This window comes from Siphateles boraxobius, unplaced genomic scaffold (genome assembly GCF_051911475.1).
Source record: "Siphateles boraxobius isolate OS27281-9 unplaced genomic scaffold, OSU_SipBor_1 61, whole genome shotgun sequence".
NCBI lineage: Eukaryota > Metazoa > Chordata > Actinopteri > Cypriniformes > Leuciscidae > Siphateles > Siphateles boraxobius.
Window position 1 is genome coordinate 10,472,126 of NW_027509188.1, and position 13,661 is coordinate 10,485,786.

The 13,661-nt window shown below is 43.3% G+C and overlaps 1 protein-coding gene and 1 long non-coding RNA gene across 2 annotated transcripts in view; both read left to right on the forward strand.

The window, feature by feature from the left end:
* The window catches only part of LOC143718418 (uncharacterized), a 227,329-nt gene that overhangs the window by 178,535 nt on the left and 35,133 nt on the right, over positions 1-13,661 (forward strand). The gene's annotated exons all lie outside the window — the stretch shown is intronic.
* Positions 1-13,661, forward strand: part of LOC143718286 (NLR family CARD domain-containing protein 3-like) — an 82,844-nt gene that overhangs the window by 34,050 nt on the left and 35,133 nt on the right. The window contains exon 5 of the mRNA XM_077209320.1: positions 9,236-9,409. Coding sequence (XP_077065435.1) covers positions 9,236-9,409 — 174 coding nt within the window. The remainder of the gene's footprint in view (positions 1-9,235; positions 9,410-13,661) is intronic.

Consider the following 13,661-nt stretch of genomic DNA (forward strand, 5'->3'; position numbering starts at 1 on the left):
AAACTATGTATTGCTATAGCCTACTGAGATGAGTAAAAATAGACTGAAATATGTTGAAATAAAATGTCTGTATAAGCAACAAACTGCAAATTGACATTTATATGCTAATATATCATAAACATGATATGTTACAGACTAAATATGAATGTTTAGACAAGATTTCGTTGATTAGTTTTGGATAGATTATAACATTTTTAGGCTACTGTAAAAAAAGACTACTACCACATTAAATAAGCTTTTGTTCGCCAATTTCTGCTCATATGTTAACCCTCTGAGGTCTAAGGGGTTTTTGGGGTCCTTGAGGTGTTCTGACATGCTCTGACATTTATGCTTTTTTCAGTTATTTATAAACGTGTTAATGGCAAAGGTGTAGATTCACTCTATATAGCACATATGGGGCTACCGTAATATGTGAGCAACATGTTTGTACATGTTTGTATTTTTTAGAGAATAATGTTTATGTGTGGTTATTGAAAAAACTAAAACTTAAAGTGTCTGAAATAAAGCCACAAAACACATACTAAATATGTGTCCACAAGACTTTTGACTAATGAGTGTTGTTGCCTAGAATTTTTGCTTCAAAATGATCTGAAAATCATCCTGCCTAATCATTTACACAAAACAATACATTGATTTAAATTTTATAAGACACCTTTTGTTTGGAAAGGCAATATGCGTGGAGGCGTGTTCACACCTGAGAAGACAAAGGCCGGATAATGTGCCACATACATAATGAGCTGCATATTAATTAGCCCTTTCACACAGGTGTGTCACAGGATCCCAAAGAATGCAAGGACAAAATAAATTATCTATATATACATATTTTACAATTATAATTGGTAACCAATTACAAATAGGTTACAATTACAACAACAATTACAATTTTAACAATATTTCAAGTGTATTTCTTTGTAAAAAGTATACATTTTATCATACGAATTAAAAAAGGTAAGGATTCATTAGTTTGAATATTGGAACAAACACTATAATAACATCTTAGTTGATAATTCAATATACCTACTTTATTTTTGACAAAACATCATACTATAGTATATTTTTGACAAAACATCATACTATAGTATATTTAACTATGAGCAGAAATTGGTGAACAAAAGCGTACCTATTTAGTGTGACAGTAGTCTTTTTTTACAGTCAAAACTTTATAATCTATCCAAAACTAATCACAAAATCTTGTCTAAACATTCATATTTATTCTGTAACATATTGTGTATGATATATTAGCATATACATGTGAATTTGCAGTTTGTTGCTTATACAGACATTTTATTTCAACATATTTCAGTCTATTTTTACTCATCTTAGTAGGCTATAGCAATATAGTTTGGATGTGGTCATGTTAACATAACGTTTACTAATGTAGGTGCGAGAGTGAATGAACGGCACAGACACGCGCTGTATAACTGTAGTAAACAACAGCGCGTGCGCCTGTGCCGTTCATTCATCATTTAGCCTACACACAGACACGCAATTCATATTTAAACAGTCTTTTTGCGGTTTACAGTCAGACACTATTCAATATCGCGATTAGAACAAAGCACTTAAGAATAAATGACTTACTACATCAGCTGGATCCGTTGCTCCTCGAAATGAAACTACCAGCACTTCTGGTACATTTTCCAGGGTTATTAGATAGTATTATTGCTCACAGCGTAGGGATACGCTGTGTACACAGCTGTAGTAAGATACTTACTAAAAACGATGTGTTTTATAATCCAGCTGGTGGGCGTTGGCATGTTTGAATGGCTTGCCTTAGAGCATTTGCGTTTGAATACCGCGAGCTCTCCGTGGGTGTGGCACATTAACGCGTAATCAGGTATAATGAGCTGGAAAGAAAAAGACTGACATCTCTCTCTTTTCATACAGATTACATAAACTGAGAATATTTGTTTTTTTATATAAATTAATTCATTTAAAAGAAGAGAGTTCAAGCTTCATTATGGAAAAACACTCGTGCCTGTATGACAAGTATTCGCGGAATTACAGTTAATTTTCGGATGCGTTTCAGAATGGACTTAACTGACAGAGAGAAGGCAGAACGCGCATCATGTTTGTTTTTCTTTATTTGGCGAAAAGCACAACACTTTGGTTTTATTGTGAGTATCCACAAAAAAATAGACACTTATCAGGATCTAATGATGTACAACAATTAATATGTAAGATCAAAATCAACAGAGTATTTTGAGTTTCTTTTGCACTGATAAGAAAAAAAGCGAGACTATCTCGCCCGAGCGATAGTCGACCTCAGAGGGTTAAATATATAGTATGGGATGTTTTGTCAAAAATAAAGTAGATATATTGAATTATTAACTAAGATGTTATTATAGTGTTTGTGTCACGGTATACTAATTCATTGCTTCCTTCTCGTCTCGTGTTGTTGTTGTTGCATGAAAGCACGTGTGTTGTGGGCGTGATTGAGTGTCATTCCTTGACTCGCTCCAGCTGATCATCATATCATCACCAGCTGCAGCCTATCTCATTTCACTATATATGCTCACAGTTTTCTCATCTCCATTGTCAGATCGTTTGTTGGATGTTCGATGTTCCAGTCTTGTGTTCCTGAGTCTCTCGTCGTGTGTTCCTGTGAAGTTCGTCTTGATTGTGGATTATCATCGGTTGTGGATTATCACCGTTTGTGGATTGTTCTTCGTCTGTCTTCACCGCACCACTTGGGATTCACCTCGCTGACCATCGACGTCCCTGGGTCACCAGTTCCACGCCCGTGTCTTTCTGTTTGCACTTCCTCATTCCCTTAATAAAGAGTTATTTACCTGCTATTGCTTCCTGTTATCCATTGAGTCATGACAGAACGATCTGACCCTACCATGGAAGCAGCGGGTACTTCATCGACCAGTTTGGAGGACTTTGTTCATCACAGTATGAGAAGAATGGACTCGCAGGAGAGGAATTTGAATGACACGGGCCGTGCGGTACAAGCTTTGGTGACGCAGGTGTCCGAGCTGACCCAGCAGATTCTACTTCTTCGAGTTCCCGCTGCGCCACCCACACCAGCCGTTCCCCTCATTCCACCGGAGAATCCGACGCACGCCGAACCACGCCTACCGGTTCCAGAGAGCTACGCGGGTGAGTCTGCATACTGTAGAGCATTCCTGACCAGATGTGCCATGCATTTTGCTCTACAGCCCAGAACATTTCAAAATGAGCAAACTAAAGTGGCGTTTGTGTTGACTTTACTAACCGGCAAAGCAGCGCTTTGGGGGACGGCGGTGTGGGAGAATCAAGATCCCTGCTGTGCCTCGTTCCTGACACTCTCCGCGGAGATGAAACGGGTATTCGATCGTGCCGTCGCGGGGAGAGAGGCCGCTAGGGTGCTGGCCGACCTCCGTCAAGGTGAGAGGTCGGTCTCGGATTTTTCGATCGAGTTCCGAACCCTGGCGGCCGAATGTCAGTGGAACGAGGAGGCGCAGTGGGACATGTTCCTGCATGGGTTGGCTGACCGCGTCCAGAGGGAGATCTACGCCCTGGACCTCCCAACGACTCTCAATGGCCTCATCGACCTGGCTCTACGGGTGGACGCGCGGCTGGCAAGGGTCGGGAGTAGAGCTTTGTCCACCCGTCCTACAGGAAGAGTCGAGGTACAACGGTCCAGCGGCAGGGACGCGGTCAGCCCAGTCTTCGATCACGAACCCATGCAGGTGGGTCGAGCTCGGCTTTCCCGGGAGGAGAAGGAGAGGCGGAGATCCCGGGGCCTTTGCCTATACTGTGGAGGCTCGGAACACTACGCTTACAACTGCCCGGTAAAAGGGCCAAGCCCGATAGTAAGCATGAGGCTACTATCGGGTGGGATCTCCGCCCAGAAGACCTCATCCACATCTACTCTCCTTCCGGTAAGACTGAGATGGTCAGCTCACCAGCACGACGGTCGAGCACTTTTGGATTCCGGGGCTGAAGGTAACTTTATGGACAGCACTTTCGCACACAAATTTCAGATTCCCCTCAGACCACTCACACAAAGGATTTCAGTTCATGCACTTAACGGTCAAGAACTCCCCACCATTTCATTTACCACGGAAGACATCACCCTCATCACTTCAGGCAATCACTCCGAGACAATTTGTTTTTACATTCTGGATTCACCCCTGGCACCCATTGTTCTTGGACATCCCTGGCTCACCCGTCACAACCCCCGTGTGGACTGGCAACATAAAGCTATACTGGAGTGGAGCAAGGAATGTCATAAGTCTTGTCTCGTGTCTGCTTGTCCGTCTGTGCCTGTTTGTGTGTTTCAGGAGGAAGTAGGGGATTTGTCTAACGTGCCCGAGGAGTACCATGATCTGAAGGAAGTGTTCAGTAAGTCTCGTGCTGCTTCTCTTCCTCCTCATCGTCCCTATGACTGTGCCATAGATTTAATGCCAGGTAAGTCTCCGCCTAAAGGCAAGTTATACTCACTTTCTGTTCCTGAAAGGGAGGCTATGGAGAAATATATTTCTGATTCTCTGGCAACCAAGCTCATCCGCCCTTCCTCTTCTCCAGCGGGGGCGGGGTTCTTTTTCGTGGGGAAGAAGGACGGGTCTCTGCGACCTTGTATTGATTACCGGGGGTTGAATAACATCACGGTAAAGAATACTTATCCTTTGCCGTTGATGTCTTCAGCTTTCGAGAGGTTGCAGGGAGCGTCCATCTTCACGAAATTGGACTTGCGTAACGCTTATCATTTGGTTCGTATCAGGGAGGGGGATGAGTGGAAGACTGCTTTTAACACCCCCAGGGGGCACTTTGAATATTTGGTCATGCCTTTCGGGCTGTCCAACTCCCCAGCAGTCTTCCAGGCACTGGTCAATGACGTGTTGCGAGACATGATTGACCAGTTCATATATGTTTACCTGGATGACATATTGATATTTTCCTCGTCTCTCCAGGAACATGTGCAACACGTCCGACGAGTGCTTCAGAGGTTGTTAGAGAATGGGCTTTTTGTCAAGGCGGAGAAATGCGATTTTCATGCACAGTCTGTTCCTTTCCTAGGATACATCATCTCGTCTGAGGGAATGCGTGTGGACCCTGAGAAGGTTAAGGCTGTGGTAGAATGGCCAAGTCCAGATTCCCGTAAGGCCCTACAGAGGTTTCTGGGGTTCGCCAATTTCTATCGACGTTTTATTCGTAATTTCAGCCAACTAGCCGCGCCTCTGACTGCCTTGACCTCCCCCAGTACTCCGTTCAGGTGGTCAGATACAGCCGAGGCTGTATTTGCCAAACTCAAGAGCCGCTTTGTTTCAGCTCCCATCCTCGTTGCCCCTGATTATTCACGGCAGTTCGTGGTGGAGGTCGATGCGTCAGAGGTGGGGGTAGGAGCAGTCCTGTCCCAGCGTTCTCCCACAGACGACAGGATGCATCCTTGCGCGTTTTTTTCTCATCGCTTGTCCTCAGCCGAACGCAATTACGACATTGGTAACAGGGAGTTGTTGGCAGTCAAGTTAGCCTTGGAGGAATGGCGTCATTGGTTAGAGGGCTCGGGGGTACCCTTTATAGTCTGGACTGATCATAAGAATTTAGAGTACATCAGAACTGCCAAAAGATTGAACTCCAGGCAGGCTCGGTGGGCACTTTTTTTCGGTCGTTTTGATTTTTCTCTCTCGTACCGCCCGGGGTCCAAAAACATCAAACCCGACTCTTTATCTCGCATTTTTGATCCTTCCGAACGCCCGTCTACTCCCGAGTGCATTTTACCGGAGAGTCTATTTGTCTCCACACTCGTATGGGAGGTCGAATCGAAGGTCAAGACGGCCTTAGAAGGGGTAACGCCTCCGCCCGGGTGCCCACCGAATTGCTTATTCGTGCCGGAGGGATTAAGGTCTGACGTCATTCAGTGGGGTCATTGCTCCAACGTGGCTTGTCATCCAGGAGTTTATCGTACTAAGTTTCTAGTCAAGCAACGATTCTGGTGGCCACTTATGGCTCGTGACATTCACAGTTTTGTTTTGGCTTGCTCGGTTTGTGCCACTGGTAAAACTTCCAATCGACCCCCAGATGGGCTCCTTCAACCGCTGCCAGTTCCTTCGAGACCCTGGTCCCATATCGCTCTCGATTTCATTACCGCCCTCCCACCCTCCCAGGGTAACACAGTCGTTTTGACCGTGGTGGACCGGTTCTCGAAGGCAGCTCATTTTATTCCCTTACCCAAATTACCCTCAGCTAAGGAGACAGCGTTGACAGTCATTGACCACGTCTTTCGTTTACATGGCCTCCCGATGGACGTGGTCTCTGACAGAGGACCCCAGTTTGTGTCCAAATTTTGGCAAGAATTTTGTAAATTACTGGGAGCGACGGTTAGTTTATCCTCAGGGTTTCATCCCCAGAGCAATGGACAAACCGAGAGAGCCAACCAAGATCTGGAAAGGGTGTTGCGATGTTTAGTCTCCAAGAATCCTTCCTCATGGAGCCAACAACTTTCCATGGTGGAGTACGCCCACAACACGTTACCAGTGTCGGCTACGGGCCTATCTCCGTTTGAATGTAGTTTAGGTTACCAGCCACCTATCTTTCCCAGTCTGGAATCCGAGGTCGCGGTTCCCTCCGCCCACGCTTTAATCCAGAGGTGTCACCGCACTTGGACTAGAGCCCGCAAGACTTTACTCCAAGTGGGGGCGCGCACCAAGGCTAAGGCCGATCGCCACCGGTCAAAGCCTCCCATATACGTCGTCGGTCAAAAAGTGTGGCTTTCTACTAAGAACATTCCTCTCCGTTCCGTCTCTAATAAGCTTGCTCCCAAATTTATTGGCCCGTTCTCTGTCACCAAGATCATTAGTCCGGTGGCAGTCCGCCTTAGTTTACCTCCAGCGTACAGGAGAATACATCCCGTTTTTCACGTTTCCAAAATTAAGCCCGTGTTTCATGCTCACATTAATCCGCCAGTCCCGGTTCCCCCCCCGCCGCGTCTCGTAAATGGGGACACCACCTATTCGGTTAATCGTATTCTGGATTCAAGGCGGAGGGGACGTGGATTTCAGTACTTGGTGGACTGGGAAGGTTACGGTCCGGAGGAGAGAAGTTGGGTACCTGCTAGAGACATTCTGGATCACTCTCTGATCGATGATTACAATCGACAGGTAAGGGAGTCTGAGAACGCCAGGAGGCGTCCTTAGGAGAAGGGGTACTGTCACGGTATACTAATTCATTGCTTCCTTCTCGTCTCGTGTTGTTGTTGTTGCATGAAAGCACGTGTGTTGTGGGCGTGATTGAGTGTCATTCCTTGACTCGCTCCAGCTGATCATCATATCATCACCAGCTGCAGCCTATCTCATTTCACTATATATGCTCACAGTTTTCTCATCTCCATTGTCAGATCGTTTGTTGGATGTTCGATGTTCCAGTCTTGTGTTCCTGAGTCTCTCGTCGTGTGTTCCTGTGAAGTTCGTCTTGATTGTGGATTATCATCGGTTGTGGATTATCACCGTTTGTGGATTGTTCTTCGTCTGTCTTCACCGCACCACTTGGGATTCACCTCGCTGACCATCGACGTCCCTGGGTCACCAGTTCCACGCCCGTGTCTTTCTGTTTGCACTTCCTCATTCCCTTAATAAAGAGTTATTTACCTGCTATTGCTTCCTGTTATCCATTGAGTCATGACAGTTTGTTCCAATATTCAAACTAATGAATCCTTACCTTTGAAAAACGTATGATAAAATTTATACTTTTTACAAAGAAAGAATACACTTGAAATATTGTTAAAATTGTAATTGATGTTGTAATTGTAACCTATTTGTAATTGATTACAATTTGTAATTGTAAATATATATATATATATATATATATATATATATATATATATATATATATATATATATATATATATATATAATTTCTTTTGTGTCCTCGCATTCTTTGGTACCCAGTGACACACCTGTGTTAAAGGCTCATTATACAGCTCATTATGTGGCTCATTAGCCGGTCTTTGTTTTCTCAGGTGTGAACACGCCTCCATGCATATTGGCTTTCCAAACAAAAAGTGTCTTATAAAATTTAAATCAATGTATTGTTTTGTGTAAATGATTAGGCAGGATGGTTTTCAGATCATTTTGAAGCAAAAACTCTAGGCGACAACATCCATTAGTCAAAAGTCTTGTGGACACTTATTTAGTATGTGTTTTGTGGCCTTATTTTAGAAACTTTAAGTTTTAGTTTTTTCAATAACCATGCATAAACAATATTCTCTCAAAAATACAAATATGTACATACATGTTGCACACATATTATGGTAGCCCTGTTTGTGCTAAATAGAGTGTAATTACAACTTTGCCCTTAATATGTTTATAAGCAACTGAAAAAAAGCACAAATGTCAGGGCATCTCAAAACATCTCAAGTTCCCCAAAAACACTATAGAGCCCAGAGGGTTAACTTCTTTTTGGCTAACAATCTTTAATTGTTTTTCTTTAGTGACAAAGAGCCAGATTGAACCTTGCCCTTTTGGTTGCACTTTTTGTACTTCCTCCAAATGACACTGGCTTGTATGGAAATGCTTTTGCCTTCTCAACATATTAGCTAGATGGCGCATTCTTCTGCTATGGAAACAAAATTTCCCTCCATCTTTTGATGACTGGTGTCATATATTTTTTCACTATTCTCCTGTATATGCTTCCAGGTATTATTGTGAAAGTTCAATAAACATAAAAAAAAGATATTTAAAGGAAATTAAGATTTTATAGCAACTATAATTCATTGTAAATAATGCATTTGCAATACTTGAAAATAATAATTTATTTTGAAATTAAATTAAATATACACATTCACTCTTATTTGTATGACTGTTAATGTTTCTTGTCTAAATGTAAATGTATATATTTTCAATTCAAAACAATGTCATTTTGAAAAAAAATGTCACGAAATTACTGCTAACTGTTAAAATAAGTAATACCTAATGAAAGGCTGAAATAGGTATAAATGTTCAAGTAACATAAATGTGTCTGACAACTTAGCTACATTTAGAAAAGTAATATTTTTACACTGGTACATTTCCACAGACAGTTTTGTTTCTTTTGTGACTGAATCTATAGAAAATAATAGCTGCAAATACAATCTGCACTGGGCTGAGTTTCCTAAAAGCATTGTAAGTTGATTGTAGAACAATTGCCACCAATGGTCTTTACGATCAACTTAGGCTTATGATTCTTTTGGGAAACGCAGCCAAGATCAGTGTGTGATAGTAACGTCTGATTGCCAAACTAATGTCATGTGGACTGTTGCTGTATGTCTTTGTAGATTGTCTGGCTGTATGGTGACAGAGGAAGGCTGTGGTTATGTGTCTTCAGCTCTAAGTTCAAATCCCTCTAACCTGAGAGAGCTGGATCTGAGCTTCAATCACCCAGGAGATTCAGGAGTCAAGCTGCTCAACGACAATCTGAAGGATTCAACCTACAGGCTGGAAAAACTCAAGTATGTAAAGCATGAAGAGTTGATTAAAGAACTCCAAAAACAGCATTTCAATCTTTACTTATTATCCACATCACTACATTTACAAAAGTTCTTACTGAGAATTTTCAGAGGTGTAGGTCTAGTTATGCTACGGGGCTGTTGAATGTTTCATTCTGATTGGCTGATGAACATTATAAGGTGTGCAATTATTTACAGTATACGTACAGGTAAAATAGTTCTACGCAGGTCTTGGCTGCATTACAGTTCCATATCACTTTGCAAAATTATTTCAGTTATTTCAGGTCCTGACAGCCTACAAGAGCAAAAGAACCAAAACCCACGAAGACAAAGAAAATATAACAAACATCAGGATATTAATCACAAACCATTTCCATGATTTTCCTACAAAATACATTTTTATTCAGTTTATCCCAATCTCGAATAAAAACGCACATACACAGTACAGACACACACATTCATACAAGTGCACAGAAATTTGTTGTCAGCACTCCCCTATGATTTCATCAGTAAAATAATTTTGGAACTTATGCAGTATGTCAGAAAAAGGGACTATGTTAGGGGAGATCCAGTGGTGTGACCCATGTGCACATACCCAACTTTTCTTATTTCAGAATATATTTATTGGCATTTTGTCCAGATACAACATCCTGTATTTATAAGAAAATTAAATGAACCACAGCTCTGCTTTTCTCCCCTCTGCCCTTAATGCCCCAAGTACAACCTCACTATACATACAATGCAATACATGGATAACAATAACAATGAAAATACTATAAGTGTAAATAGTTAATAGTATAGTTAGTTAAAGGGCCTGAGACGAGAGTTCAAGAGATTTCCACGACGCATGCGCGAGAACTGAACAAGAAGTATTAGAAGAAGAACGTTCTCTTCTCAGTTCTCGCGCATGCGTCGTGGAAATCTCTTGAACTCTCGTCTCAGGCCCACAAGGAAGAAAAGGAATAGTCGAATAAAGTCGTTATTTATGTTTTTTTTCCGGAAAAAAAGTAGTCTCGTTGCTTGATAAACTTATAGTTGAGTCACTGTAGGCACATGGAATATTTAAACCTGTTCTTTAATGACTTTCTGGGCCGTCAAGTTTCATTCCCTTAGGCAGCCTATGTAGCAGTGATCCACCTCTCAGATTTAATCAAAAATATCTTCATTTGTGTTCCGAAGATGAACAAAGGTCTTACGAGGTTGGTACAGCATGGGGGTGAGTAATTAATGACTTAATTTTCATTTTTGGGTGAACTAACCCTTTAAATACACAGATAATGACAAGGACAACAGGTTACAGTAATGATGATGATGAGGGTGATGAGGCGCAGGTGCAGGTGATGATGACAGGGGATTCTGGGAAGTGTAGTGAAGACACAGACGAAAAAGGCGGTGAATGTGACACACGCAATTCATATTTAAACAGTCTTTTTGAGGTTTACAGACACAATTCAATATCGCCATTAGAACAAAGCACTTAAGAGTAAATAACGTACTACATCAGCTGGATCCATTGCTCCTCGAAATGAAACTACCAACACTTCTGGTATATTTTCCAGGATTATTATATAGTATTATTCCTCACAGCGCAGCAAGACGAGTTAAAGTACAAAATTGGTTCACAGTTGGAAACATCTAGAAAAAAACAGTATTTTTCCACTTGTATTTTTGCTTGCAAATTGTATAATATCCAAGGTGATCATTTCTAGTAATTGTGTAGTTAATTCTCATACTGTATTTTCAGAAAGTTTTGGATATGTATCCTCTCCCCAAATTTGTCACTAATAAAACACAATCTCAAAAATAATTTGAAGAGAAGGCTTATATTGACCTTTTAAGATTTTGTTTACATCTACCTTGTAAATATATTTTTTGCTATTTTATTAAAAAGGTTACAATTACAGCAACAATTAAAATAACAATATTTCAAGTGTAATATTTCTTTGTAAAAATTAAAGCATTTTATCATACGTATTTCAAAGTTAAGGATTCATTAGTTTGAATAAAGCCTATATTGGAACAAACACTATAATAACATCTTAGTTGATGACTTTTTTGACAAAACAAACATAGCCGAATATATTTAACATTTGAGCAGAAATTGGTGAACAAAAGCTTATTTTATGTGGCAGTAAGTAAGTCTATTTTACAGTAAAAACTTTATAATCTATCCAAACGAAAGTCAACGAAATGTTGTCTTTCATATTTCGTCTGTAACATAGGCATATCGTTTGTTGTTTTTATGATAGCCTATATTAGGGCATATAAATAATAATTTGCAGTTTAATACATTTGTTATACAAAGACATTTTATTTCAACATATTTCAGTTGATTTCCCTCATCTCAGTATAGCAATATTGTTTGGTAAAAGCTGTTCCCTTTCAGTCGATAACGTCGGACGTAGTCGACGCCGACTGAAATGGGATCTCGCTAGAGAGCCTGTCTTCTTCGAGTACTATTGAACGAGCCAATGTAATTGGCGTGCGTGATTCGCATCACACACTCCGCCCCGCGGCGCGGGTATAAATACGGAAGTGGATGCACGCACTAGTTGCCTTTCGCTTCGGAGCCGATCGTTTGATGTCTCTGAGAGTGCTGTTGTCTACAACGAGCGAGTGTGTCGGTGTTCTTCAGGAAGACTCTCCCAGTGCTGGTGTTCTACAGCGCGAGTGCAGCGGTGATCGCGAGCTTTGAGCTCTCAACTGCTGTTTTAACAGCAACAAATTTCTAAATGTTTGTGTGTGTTGATGGCTGGTTAGAGGGCGGAAAAGTGAGTGCTTCACTGTTTCAGTTCTCTGTTCAGTGTTGCCGCGGTCATTCCCCTGTGTGCTCCGGCACTGGTGACGGTCCTATTTTCTGAAAGAGCAACACGGGTGCGTTTGCGTCTTTTTCAAGATGTCATTCCGCCCGTGCGTTTCTGGGTGCGGTCGTTCCCTGTCTCTCTCTGATGGTCACAACTGTTGTGTCACGTGTTTGGCTTACAGCACGCTGAGACAGCTTTTGTGGACAGCTCATGTTTTCTCTGTGGGAACATGACTGTCGCAGTGTTGAGGGCGAGACTCGCCTTCGTTCGCGGAGAGCTAGTCCCCATTACCATGCCCCACCCTCGGGTGCTGTGTGGGATGGGTGACCGGAGGATAGTGTTGGATGTCCCGCCCGGTAACCATTCCCTGTGGGCTCCTCACTCCTCCCTTCCACTGCAACCACTGGGGCCTCCTGTGTTGTCTGCTGGTCCATCTGTAATGGGTGGGCCAGCGGTTTCATTCGGGGCTCCCCTAGAGGACAGGACGCCGATTGCAGCATCGGAGGGTGAGCTGACTTCTAGAGATGATGACTCGGCTGCATTGTCTCCCTCCGGGAGTTCAATGTTGCCCGAGCCGGATCCAGAATTATCAGCTATGCTGAAACGGGCCGCCGAGGCTGCCGGGCTCGAGTGGAACCTAGAACGCCGGTGGCAGCTCCTCCGCCTGCTCGTCGCCGTGGGCGTTCTCCGGCCGCCGCCCCTGCTGGCCCTCCGCAGCAGCCTCCACCCAGGCCTCAGCATGGAGCCGGCCGCAGTAGAGACGCCCAGCCCGCTCCAGGCGCTGCCAAGCCAGGTGGCAAGCGACAGCGAAAGCATTCCGGAGCGGGCCGCCCAGGAATGGATGAGATGCTCTTGGAGTGGCACGATCACTCCCTCCCCCCGGGTGAGGGCCGGATGGAGCCTTTGTTTGTGTGTGTGTCTGTTCCGCCGCTGGCTCCCTAAAAAAAAAAAAAGAAAAAGCGGAGCAAGCGGTACCCTCACTTCAAAGAGAGAGCAATTTCATCTGTTCCTGGGTCCCAAGAGGGCCAGTCTGGCGGGTGTGACCCTGTATAGCCTTACACCCCTCAGCTCCCCCTTGGTCGCCAGCAGGCAGCTTGGTGCGTTCGAGGACCCGGTCATCCGCCTTCTCACGCGCCCCCTGCCGCTTGTGGAGACAGGTAAGTGTTGCACAGCACACTAACACCACTCTCTCTACTTTGCTGCCCCACCTCAGGCTCGGCTACCCCGCTCAAGTCAGTGATAGTCATCACATTAGGTGTTGAGCAGACGTGCTCCTGAAAATTCAGTGATATTCATCACACCGAGTGTTGAGCAGTGCTCCTGACTTGTGCGTGCTTATCTTATCCTGCTGGCGAAGGATTTGATATAGCCGCTCCTCCAGCCGGTACGAAGGCCAGTTGTAAACTCGTTCTTCGTGCTACTAGGGGGTGGGTCGTGACCATCTTGGCCCA